The 12,240-nt window shown below is 42.4% G+C and overlaps 2 protein-coding genes and 1 pseudogene across 2 annotated transcripts; 2 read left to right on the top strand and 1 right to left on the bottom strand.

The window, feature by feature from the left end:
• The first annotated feature begins 5,118 nt into the window (after positions 1 to 5,118).
• Positions 5,119 to 7,798, top strand: LOC117184110 (5'-AMP-activated protein kinase catalytic subunit alpha-2-like; annotated as a pseudogene).
• Positions 7,799 to 8,160: 362 nt separating this feature from the next.
• LOC117184111 (thioredoxin-related transmembrane protein 1-like) lies at positions 8,161 to 9,115 on the bottom strand. The gene has a single exon (XM_033380315.1). The coding sequence runs from the start codon at positions 8,942 to 8,944 to the stop codon at positions 8,603 to 8,605; it is 342 nt and encodes a 113-aa protein (XP_033236206.1). The 5' UTR covers positions 8,945 to 9,115; the 3' UTR covers positions 8,161 to 8,602.
• A 2,502-nt stretch (positions 9,116 to 11,617) lies between these two features.
• Positions 11,618 to 12,008, top strand: LOC26533253 (uncharacterized). The gene has a single exon (XM_033380316.1). The coding sequence runs from the start codon at positions 11,644 to 11,646 to the stop codon at positions 11,899 to 11,901; it is 258 nt and encodes an 85-aa protein (XP_033236207.1). The 5' UTR covers positions 11,618 to 11,643; the 3' UTR covers positions 11,902 to 12,008.
• The last annotated feature ends 232 nt before the right edge of the window (positions 12,009 to 12,240 follow it).

The following is a 12,240-nucleotide window of genomic DNA, read 5'->3' as shown; positions in this document are numbered from 1 at the left end:
TATAACATTATCTCATCTCTTCTTGGAAAAGTCAATCCAAATTTTTCGAATTTTTTTACGGTGATGGAAACATATAATTAATCGAATTTTGTACAAAATAAATACGGTTTAGTATGCACATTTTACCACGGCCATTTAATTAGTCTGCTTAGTGTGACCAAATTTCACGCCATAGAGTTGCCAACGTTGTCCGACCCTCAGAAATATACCGTTATTATATTGACGAATTCAAGTTGAATTATACATATTCTTCGTTTTTGATATTCCTTGAAATGTTACTACTAGCTAGATAGAACCCTCAACCCTGCCCACATAATTTTATCCGATTAATCAATCCATTTTCTACTTGACTGGCTTGTTCTGAATACTTGCTCTTTTTGGGTTTTTGTGTAAAACAAGGTTTAAACGAAAAAGGTCAAACAAAAAAAGTGACAAAGTAAGTGAGTATGGAATGTCACGTTATTTCTTACTTGCAGCTTGTCAACCGGAGGAAGGCCCATTTTATACCCTATTTAGTTAATTTATTATGAAGATGCTGTTTAAGAACGTAATTACTAAAGACCTTTTCTCAGATTGATATCTTTTAGACATATTCATGCTTATGATTTGTGTCTTGTATATATCTCGATCGCGATACCTATTTTTGGTCTCTGTAAGAAGACAACAAGCTGAAAATATTGTTAAAATTGCTTTAAACAGAGACTAACTAGTTTCTGTAATAAAATAAAATAAATAAAATAAAAAAAACAATAACAGCTGTTTTTATTTATTTATATAAAGCTAATAACTAGTTAAAACTAGGTATTAACAGGGTGTGGGGCTATAGCTGCTGAGGCCTTAAGCTCACTATAGTATTAATTTACGTTTGAGGATGTATGTGCTTATATACATATGTACAGGGTTGTTTCTATACGTTATTATATGTTGTGGAGGAGTTATTATCTAAAATACTAATTGTGTATATGTATATGTACAGGGATGGTTGTTTATGAGGTTATATGTTGTGAAGGATTTTAGATTGGTCTAGATAGTTGAGGATTATTTTTGCGTTTTTGTTGTTAGGGTTGGAGATGTATTGCATGGGGTCGGTGTTATGGAATATTGAGGATCTTTGAAGAGAGAGGGAGGGGCATGCGTATAGTATGTGTCTTATGTCTATGGTTGGGTTGAGGCACAGTGGGCATGCGTTGGAGGATGTTTTATCCATGTAGTGGGCATTGGTGAGTCTTGTGTGCCCTAGTCTTAATCTATTTAGGATGACTTGGTGTCTTCTGTTAAGGTTGTTTAGGAGTTTGGGGGGAGGGTGAGTGGAAGATAGGTTGATAACTTGTTGGTACCAGGGGGAAGTCTTAGTGAGGAGGTCTGTTTGTTTGGATATGAGGATTTTCTTAAGGAATAGTGAGATGTCGTTAGAATTATGATTGGGGGTATATATGAGGGGTAGTTTGGAGGTAGTTTTGGCTGCGGTGTCAGCAATTTCGTTCCCTTTTATGCCAATGTGGCTGGGTATCCATATAATTGTTATTTTTGGGAAAAGTTTGGTGACGAGGTTACGGATTGTGGTGGGGTAGTACGAGGAGTTGTTGGGATTGGTAATTGCGGATATAGAGGAGAGTGAATCAGTGCAGATAGCGTATCTTCCGCGTTTGTTGCGGCTTAGTAAAATGGCTTCGTGGATAGCTATGATTTCGCTGGAAAGGACTGAGGAGTACTGTGGAAGTAGTCCGGATTTTATGGTTGATGTCTCATTGCAGATGCTATAGCTGGTAATGCCTGCTGCTTTGGACCCGTCTGTGTATAGGAAGGTGTGTTGGTGGAGGTTGGATTTGATGGAGTGGAAGAGTTGGTGGAAGACTATTGGGGGGGTGGTGTTTTTATCGTGTTTGGATAGGGTGATGTTGGTTGCTTTAAGGATGGTTGTCGTGTTGAATTTATTGGTGTTGGAGGTTTTAATCGGGGAGAACGGTATGAGGTTATTCTGGAAAATTTGTTTGGATCTGTCAATCGTGCTAAGCAGTCTGTGTTTTTTTTTTGGTTTTTTGGGAGTAAGTTTAGGGGGGTGTCTTTAGCGTGGATGAGGTTTTTAAATATTTTGCCAGTTAGAAAATCTCGCTTGTTTTCCAAGGTGTGTATGTTGGCTTCGGATAGAAGGTTGTTAGTGGGTGTGGTGCGGAATGCACCCAGGGCGGCTCTTGTTGCTGCGTTTATCGTAGATTTCAGCCGGTTAAGCTGGCTGTTTGGTGCGTAACCGTATATGGGGAGGCAGAAGTCGACTTTGGATATGATTAGGGATTTGATAATCTGTACAAGAGATGAGGTGTGGCAGTTGTATTTTAGGGACGAGAGGTGTTTGATAATGCCTAGTGGCTTAGCAAGGTCAACTTTGAGTTTGTTGATGTGGGAGATCCAGTTGTATTTGGTGTTGATTGTGAGGCCAAGGATTCTGAGTGTGTCGGTAGCTTGGATGGTTGTGCCACCGGTGAGTATCTTGGGTTTGCAGTTGTGTTTGCGGCATATATGGAGGAGTTGGGATTTTTCTTTAGAGAGGATTGAGCCTGAGTGATTGCACCAGTCGTCTATTTGGTTAAATATTGTTTGGAGGTTAGTTGTGGGACTTTTTTGTTTGTTGTGATTGATGAGTAGGTGGAAGTCGTCGGCGTACGCGCAAAATTTGATTTGTTTGTGGAGGGAGATGATATCGGTGAGTGAGTTGTAAGCTATGAGGAAAAGGATGACGGAGATTGGGGAGCCTTGGGGAATGCCGTTATTTAGAGGGAAGATATTTGATAAGCTTCTGCCGGTTTTGACGAGGATTTTCCTGTTGGACATAAAGTTCTTAACATAATTAAGTATTCGTGGCCCTACTTTCCATTTTTTTAGTTGGTTTAATACTGTGTGAATACCAATTCTGTCGAAGGCTTTGGTGAAGTCTAGCGAGATGACTGTGAGGTGTTTTTTCAGGGCGATAGCTCTGGTAGCTAGGTGGTCTACATAAAGTAGACTGTCTAGTACAGATTTGCCTCTTTTGAACCCTAGTTGGTTGTTGTGGATCAGGTTGTTATTTAAAACAAACCACCACAGCCTTTTTGCGACGATTTTGTCCAGAGTTTTGGCTAGGCATGAGTTTAGGGAGCTGTTATTTGTTTGATTTGTATTACAAAATATAAAATATTACAATAATATAATTACACAGTTATTTCCTTATTTGGTTGATTATAAATTATACAAATTTTTGTAAACGCAATCGGTTCTCGACTTCTTTGTTTATTATAACTAAAATAATGATGTATCTAAATATACGTTATAAGAAAAAAAATATATATCTAAAAAAAATACATGCATAAATATAAATGGAATGGCTTTACATATGTATATGTATGTACATATGTATTTCAAATCAATTGTCAATAGCGCGCTTTCCGACGGGAATATGCAAGACAAAAATGTAGAGGCATGTCGCACCATGAATACTCTCATGGACAATACCCATAAATTTTCTAATTAAATTATAAACATCTTATGTACATATGTATGTACATAAATATATCCGGCTATTACATTGCATAAGCATATTCAAAAGCAAGCTTCTTTAAAAAGTTGAAATACCTTAAAATACTCTAAATCAAAGCAACGAACCAGAAAAAAATTCGAATTGAGTGCATGTCTTTCTTACAAGATTTCGAGATTTAGCCATCATACTCGCATACATATGTACATACATACATACTTTCCATACAGGTGCGCGCCCTTTAAGCGTACTAACACTGTATGGCTAGTGCACCTTGTCAAGTCAAGTTTTGTGAAACCAAAGACTATACTATTGTATTTGTATTGTATACTATACTATTGTATAGTCTTTGGTGAAACAGAACTGAACTGATACCGATTCGGCGATTTTGATTTATTTATTTATTGATTTATTGGTGTAGCTTGTAGAAAAAGATAAGCTCCCCTTGGCGCCGGCGAGGGGAAATAATTCTTCATACTTCATTAATAAGTAAATAAGAAAATAATATGTAATAAATGGAACGGCAGGAATGGGAAGTATCGACGTTCTGTGGGAATAATAGCTCCAGGGCAGCTGCTTGTTTAAGGACCTGCAATTGTCTCTGGTCTTCTGGCTGGACAACAGACAGCAGCTTCCCACCGGGCCGGACAGGACTGGAACTTCGACTGGCAGAGGCGGCCGATAGGACCCGAGTTGGCACTGTTTAGCGAGTGAGCTAGCGTTTCCGATACCGATGAGGAGGCCGATTGCAGCGAAGTGGGCAGTCCGAGACCTCCACCGGCCGGCGACAGATGAGGATTTTGATTGTTGCTTTTGCTGTTCCCGAGCATGTTCTTTCGCGGACCACCTCCTCCTCCTACGCTGTTGTTGTTGTTGCCAGGAGACATGCTACCGGGCGGAGGTTGTTGTTGAATATGATGTTGTGTAAGTACGAGGTGCGCTGCTGCAGTGTGGAAGGGGGGCAAACGTTCTCCTGCAATGGATGTTAAATAGAATGGTCCACTCCATCATTTTTCTCGCAATGTTCCGTTATGTTTCAATACATGCGTAATACGTGAAGCTTACTTGAATTGTATGTGTGCGTCAGAAACAACGGACAAGATCGAACAGGACGCGAATTAAAAGCTGAAAAATCAGTGTGTGTGTTGATTTACATTTGTGTTGCAACTATTGTTGTTTTACTCAAATAATAAATAGTTACTCAAATAATGGATCAATTTTTGTTGCCGTTTGTCCGGACGCTGTCCGAGGAGCAGCTGTCCGAGGAGCACGCGTTAAATCACGTAACGAGGGAGAGTCGCTCCGCACAATTGAATTCCAGCGAAATACACATTCTGCATAACCTGCAAATGTCCGAGAGTGATCCGTTCGTCGTAATTCTGGATGAATTACATCTACATTGGAATTGGCACAAAAAATGGAAGGTGCTGGTTATCGCGGCCTTCAATATGGATGCGACACATTGCCATTACCTCCATCAACGAAAGTTTGTCCCTGGTGATGGACGCCACAAAAGAAAATTTTGAATTTAAAACATTTCAAAAATCATTTTATTTTGCGTAATTTTTAAATAAAGCCACTCATAATAACCAAAAAAAATATTTAGATTCATTATGTCAATGTCAATTAAACGAGAGGAAGAGCCCCACAAAAAACTTTAAGCAATAGTTAATCTGTCGCTACAATACACAATTGGCGACTACGAAGCTGCCCCACGGCATCGAATTTCACCCAAGAGGATTGGAAACTGAGAGTTATCAGAAATATATAGAATAAACAATCACCGCAAGACAGTGACCAACGACAGCGCCACAGAGGGGATAGCGGACTACGCAATAAACGAGATAACGACCTTCCACCGCTCGTCGCTCCCCTCTTCCTGCTCACGTTCTACCCTCCCTCGGACAGTGCTTGCCACTTGCTGCTACTGCAGCGACAGCTTAGTGCGTCTCCGTCTAGTGGCTTGGTAACTCAATTCGAGTGGCCGCCGCAGTGACGCGACAGCGAAATGCCCCAGACGAGGGCTGCGGCCGCTGAGGCAGCGCCGGCGGGCACCGTCAATGGCCAGCCGCTAGTGAAAATCGGCCATTATCTGTTGGGCGCCACGCTCGGTACGGGCACCTTTGGCAAGGTAAAGATCGGTGAGCATCAGATTACGCGCGTCAAGGTCGCCGTCAAGATTCTTAACAGGCAGAAGTTTAAGAGCCTAGATGTGGTGGGTAAGATTCGGCGAGAGATCCAGAATCTGAAGCTCTTCCGGCATCCGCACATCATTAAGCTTTATCAGGTGATCTCCACCCCATCGGACATCTTCATGATCATGGAGTACGTGAGCGGCGGCGAACTGTTCGACTACATCGTGAAACACGGCAAGCTGCAGGAGCATCAGGCGCGCCGCTTCTTCCAGCAGATCATCTCGGGCGTGGATTACTGTCACCGGCACATGATTGTGCACCGCGACCTGAAGCCGGAGAACCTCCTGCTCGACCACAAATGCACGTGAAGATCGCTGACTTTGGGCTATCGAACATGATGCTGGACGGAGAGTTCCTGCGCACCTCGTGCGGCTCTCCCAACTATGCGGCGCCCGAGGTCATTTCGGGCAAGTTGTATGCCGGTCCCGAGGTGGACATCTGGTCGTGCGGCGTCATTCTTTACGCCCTGCTCTGCGGCACGCTGCCCTTCGACGACGAGCACGTGCCGACGCTCTTCCAAAAGATCAAATCGGGCATCTTCCCCATACCGGAGTACCTCAACAAGCAGGTGGTCAATCTGGTGTGCCAGATGCTGCAGGTGGATCCCCTCAAGCGGGCTAACATCGAGGAGATCAAGAAGCACGAGTGGTTCCAAAAGTAGCTGCCCGCCTACCTCTTCCCCTCGTCGATTGAGCAAGACTCGAATGTCATTGACACCTATGCCGTGGCCGAGGTCTGCACCAAGTTCGGGGTCAAGGAGCTCGAGGTGCACAACTCGCTGCTCAGCGGCGATCCACACGACCAGCTGGCCATCGCGTACCACCTGATCATCGACAACAAGCGCTTCGCTGACCGCCAACCAGATCAACGAGATCAATAACTTCTTTGTGGCCGGGTCCCCGCCGCCGCCGCCAATCGCCACCCATGCATCGCACGAGACCCCAGGACAAGCCTCCGGCCAGACGCCTCTGGCCACGGTAACTGTGGGCGGCGGAACGGCCGCCAGTTCGGGCAGCGCCACGCCTGTGCCACCCGGAGTGGCGCCGCCGAGCAGCAGCGTTCTGGCCGCCATACGACCGCATCCGGAGAGAATCGCACCGATGCGCGACCGCCAGCTGGCCATGTCCGTGCAGAACTCGGGCGGCGCTGCCTTCCCCGAGAAGACGGCGCGCGGCGGTACACCCATCAAGCGGGCCAAGTGGCATTTGGGCATACGATCGCAGAGCAAGCCCAACGACATAATGCTGGAGGTGTACCGGGCCATGAACGCGCTCAACTACGAGTGGAAGATCATCAATCCGTACCATGTCCGTGTGAGGCGGCAGAACGTGAAGACGGGCAAGTTCTCGAAGATGTCGCTGCAGCTGTACCAAGTGGACGCCAAGAGCTATCTGCTCGACTTCAAGTCCCTCACCAATGAAGAGGTGGAACAAGGGGACGACGTCATCATGGAGAGCCTCACACCGCCACCGCTTAGCGTGACCGGGTTGATGCCGCTCCAGCCGACCGGCCACCATACCATGGAATTCTTCGAGATGTGCGCGGCGCTCATTATACAGCTGGCGCGCTGAGCCCCCGGATCCACATCGGTCCATAGTCTACCCCCAAATGACAACAGTAAATGGCATCTCCGCCGCGGGGCAGGGCTCTCCTCTCCCGGTGGCATGACCATAACTAAGATTTAAACTAAAAGAACAGAAGAATGTTTCGTAATTGGATGATGCCATTCAGGTCATCCGACAATCCGCTACCCGCTACCGTTAGCCGCGTATCCGCTTGACCGCTTTGCTTTAACCGAATCGACCCTAGTTTGTAGATCTGTTCTGTTTCTATTTTATACACGTTGAGTTATTATTTTACACCCCTAATTGTATATTGTATCGTATCGTATGTTTTCGTATACTCGTACTTCGTCTTCGTATTTATCCCCAAACGAATCCGCGTCGCATCGCACGGGAGTGCGCCAGATGTCAGTTATTAGTTTGTAGTCCACTACTCCGGAGGAGGCGGTTTAATGTGTTTTGGGACAGGCCAGTTCAGTTCCATAAACTATGTATTCGTATAAACAAAAGCCTTAATAAAGCAACCAAATAAAATTATTGTCACTGTGCTGTTCAGGATACACCATTTTTGCAAAAGTTGACTTCTTATATTTTTTAATTTTGAACAGCTTCTTTGTATTCTTGGTGCTATTTTTCAGCTGACTTGTCAGTTTTAATTGTCTGGCCTTAACGACAAATATTTTGGTTTCCCGTCGCTATTTACATTTACTTTAAGATTTGAAAAAGATTTAAATATATAACTACGAAGGTCGAGCAAACGGCATTAAGTGCAGCACAACATTTTTACTCTTTTCTAAAGCTGTATAATTTGAACGTTGATATGCAATTACTGCATCTTTCAAGTGGAGATGCAATTACATCCTTTTTGAAATTTGATTTAAATTCAAATACATAATGAAATGCTTAGAGAATTTATTATTACATTATCGAGAAGGAAAACAATTATGAACACAAGGCTTTTGCAACAAAAATGAAAGTGTACGACTAAGGTTAAAGTAGTTATTGTTACGTTTCGTTTATAGTTTCCATATTTAAGAAATACATGTTAAGGTGCCATAGCACGTGGAAACTGGCTTTGCTTTTAATGCTGGTATTAAGTGTGGAAAATCTTTTTTTTTGTGCGCAGAGCAGAGGACCTGACATGCTGAAAGTATATGTGAAAACGATTTGCTTTGAAAAATGCGATTTTTTTCTCGATTCTATTTCAGTTCGTTAGTCTTTTGCTGCTGGTCCAATTACTGAGACCGACTGGATCTAATCCGCCTTACGAGGTTTGCGCTTGCGCACTTGGTCTGTCTTTTCGAGTTTTTCTGGCACGGCATCGCCACCCTGCTTCGCTACTTCTTTGTCGGTCTTCTCCGGCTCACCATCATCATCGGCTTCATCGTCCTCCTTCTCGTCTTCCGGCTCTTCTTCGACGACGTCACATCCATTTTGGCTACCTCCACTTTGACATCTTTTGCAACGCGTGCAAACCGCTCCCAAGTGGGTCCCAAGTTCTTGCAGGCCGGGCACCAAGGGGCAAAGAATTCAATCATCCATTCTCCCTTGAGCATCAAGTGCCAATTATCCTCGTCCAGTTCGATTATCTTGCCACCTGGCTGCAGTCCTGCCTGCGCCGTCGACATCAATAGCGCTATGACACATGACGCGGCCACAAGCTGTGAATTACACTGCATTTGTTTATTTTCTTTTGCGGGTTATGTTATGCGTGGGACGTATTAGTCACACAATATGTAACACTTGACGCAACGAATTTAAATGGCTATTTTATTTGCTAAATTTTTATTCAATTTAAAATTCAAACAAAAGTAAAAAACTGCGACGCCGACCAGCAGTATGACCGCGGGTTTATTAGGTGCAGTATGATCAAGTAGACCGTGTGACACCTGCAGAGGGCTGTTACTCGCGGATCTAAAAATAATTACTATTCGAAAGTACCTACCTCAGAAAATACAGAAAACATTTTTCACTTCACAATCTGCGTAGCGTAGCTGAAAGTTTTTAAATAAAAGATAAATTACAAAAAAAAAACAAAACTTAAATCTGTTGGAAGAATTCTAAAAAAAAAGTTTTAAAAATTCCGCATTTCACAAAAGAAGTTTCTTATGCTAGATTGGTCAATTCACCCACTGTTTAAATTTAAATTCGAAGCAAAATAAAAAATTTTGTGTCTTTATTCGTATGTGTCAGATAGTAATTTATTTCATCGCATTCGTTTTATCATAATTTTTACGTAGTTGCTTTTTTACTGACATTTCTATTCTGTTGAAATATTTTTTGGTTTTGGGTTTAGATATAAATACGACGTCACGTTTTCGTAATTGATATTTCTCCTATGCAATTTTGTTGTATTCCTATAAAGACTTAATTTAATTTAAGATGTACATTACATCCTAAGACCATTGTTAAATATTTGTTGGTGGAATATGTTCTCAAATATGTTCCCATATTCTTTTGCAAGCTCCCGTTTTCAAAATGGAAACATTTTCCTTGCAAAAAATTAAAAGCAAACAGCTTTTCGTACAACAAAACGAATCTTAATCGCAAAATGAAAAAATAGATGACTAATTGACGCATTAACATAAGTTTGACACCATTACCAGGCAATTTAAGCTACCTTCTTTATAACTAATTTTCTTCACATTTTGGTCGGAAATAATTGGTGAGGGCAGCAATAATTTTCGAATTTGTGCTGACAGCTGGCGCACCCCGAGTCGGTTATTGATACATAGAATGTAGTTACACATAATAGACGATTTTATCAGCGCAATACCCTACACAATACACTGTGCGCCCAACAGCATTAAATTGTGCGTTTAGCAGTACATGTGGCAGTACGTTGGGGCTGAAAACGCAAAAGTAAGTGAAAACCGGAACCTGCCAGATTTTTTACTTTTTTATACCCGATACTCAAAATGAGTATTGGGGTATATTAGATTTGTGGTAAAAGTGGATGTGTGTAACGTCCAGAAGGAATCGTTTCCGACCCCATAATGTATATATATTCTTGATCAGCATCAATAGCCGAGTCGATTGAGCCCTGTCTGTCTGTCCGTCCGTCCGTCTGTCCGTCCCCTTCAGCGCCTAGTGCTCAAAGACTATAAGAGCTAAAGCAACGATGTTTTGGATCCAGACTTCTGTGATATGTCACTGCTACAAAAATATTTCAAAACTTCGTACCGCCCACTTCCGCCCCCACAAAGGACGAGAATCTGTGGCATCCACATTTTTAAAGATACGATAAAACCAAAAACGCAGAATCGTGGAGGATGACCATATCTTCTAAAGTGTAAAATCTTAACCAGATCGTATAATTATTGTAGCGTTTTGTGTCAAAATTTCGCCACACCCCCTACCGCCCCCGCAAAGGACGAAAATCTGAGGCAACCACAAATCTCAGAGACTATTTAGGCCAGAATAACCAAATTTGGTACACACACTCCTTTAAGATGTCACTATAAAACGTATATCTCAGAATTTCGCCCCACCCCCATCCGCCCCCACAAAGGACGAAAATCTGTTGCATCCACAATATTGCAGATTCGAGAAAACTAAAAACGCAGAATCATAGAGAATGACTATATCTGCCGTCTGCCGGAGGAGAGCCATACTGACTTAGTATCGGGTATAACTGTAGAATTGCGGTGTCCGCAGCAACTCACAACGTTCCCCCTCGTTTCTTTTGCGCTTATTGCTCACTTTGAGTACCAACCGGTTCCGATATGGTGGAGCTAACAAACGAAATCCAAAACAAGTTGCGAGTGATTTTAGCCTTAGTTAAGGAACAAAAATACTTATGCTCATGTCGGAACGATACTGGAAGTTTAAGATTGTAGATTTGTAGATTGGCCTTGAATAACAAATGCATCAATGGATATCCAAATATTTCTGTTGTTACCTGTAATTAACACATCAATTAATTAGCATAACAAGTTTAAAATATATCAATTGGATCAGATATACATGTACATATGTATGTATTTATATGTATGCAATATTAAAGACGGAATGACATGGTCATATGGGTTTTATCGAATCTGACGTAGATTGAAGAAACGAATTTAATTACAGCTTGGTGGAAAATGTTCCCTTTAGATGTAAATAATTATAATGCAGTCTGCAAGGGACTTTAGGAGTCAAATCTCGTGTGAATGAATAAATGAGCATTTCAAAAAGTGTCGACTGGTTATGGAGCTGGGGAAGAGTGCTAAATTATTCCAGTCGAGGTATTCAACCTTTGCGGATCATGACCGCTGAAACAGAACAATCACCCTGGTTGGGAGGAAGACCAAGAGTTGTAACCCACCGCGAGGAGTACAAAATATAAAGCTTTTTCCAGAGGTCTGTGCTCATACTCATCCGAACCAGTTGAACAATGGAGCTGCGTTTATTTGTGCTGATTGTTCTGACGGGATTATTTCAGGGACAATTTCAAAGTAACGGACAAGTCGTGCCGGGACTTCGTGTAGGACTCGTGCCAGTGCTAGAAAATGGCCAGATTCGAGCAGTGCAATATCTGGAGATAGCAAGTACTGTCACGCCAGAGTCGGTGAAGGAACAATTCAGCAGAAGACATATGACTCTGGCAAAACCATTAAAGATTGGCGCTAGTGCCCAAACCAATTTGCCCTGAAAATTAATCAGAATATGCTAAAAAGGACTTTACCAGTTAAATTTATTGTTAACTGAAATTGATTAAAATATGAACCTTTTTTCTGAAAAAGATTTTGAAAAAGTTGATTGTTTCATTGAAAGCCATGCAGAAACATTTTCTTACTGTTAAATCTTCTTAGGATCTTGGGGATTTGAAGATATTTTAGGCCCGTGACGTAAAATTCACCTTTCAGATCCACGGTTCATATGGAAGTCAAATGATGGAGAGATCGAACTAGAACTAATTGAGCTTTCCCTGAAGGGATATTGCTGCTGAGGGGCTGCAATTGATACCCGACGCAGATAAACTGCTGCATAT

Source organism: Drosophila pseudoobscura, chromosome 4, assembly GCF_009870125.1.
Source record: "Drosophila pseudoobscura strain MV-25-SWS-2005 chromosome 4, UCI_Dpse_MV25, whole genome shotgun sequence".
NCBI classification, from domain to species: Eukaryota; Metazoa; Arthropoda; class Insecta; order Diptera; family Drosophilidae; genus Drosophila; species Drosophila pseudoobscura.
Note: the sequence above shows the minus strand (reverse complement) of the source record. Positions and strands in the feature narration are given on the sequence as shown.

Bases quoted from the DNA above. Each gene is read 5' to 3' on its own strand.
- LOC117184111 (XM_033380315.1), bottom strand. From the start codon at position 8,944: ATGCAGTGTAATTCACAGCTTGTGGCCGCGTCATGTGTCATAGCGCTA.
- LOC26533253 (XM_033380316.1), top strand. From the start codon at position 11,644: ATGGAGCTGCGTTTATTTGTGCTGATTGTTCTGACGGGATTATTTCAG.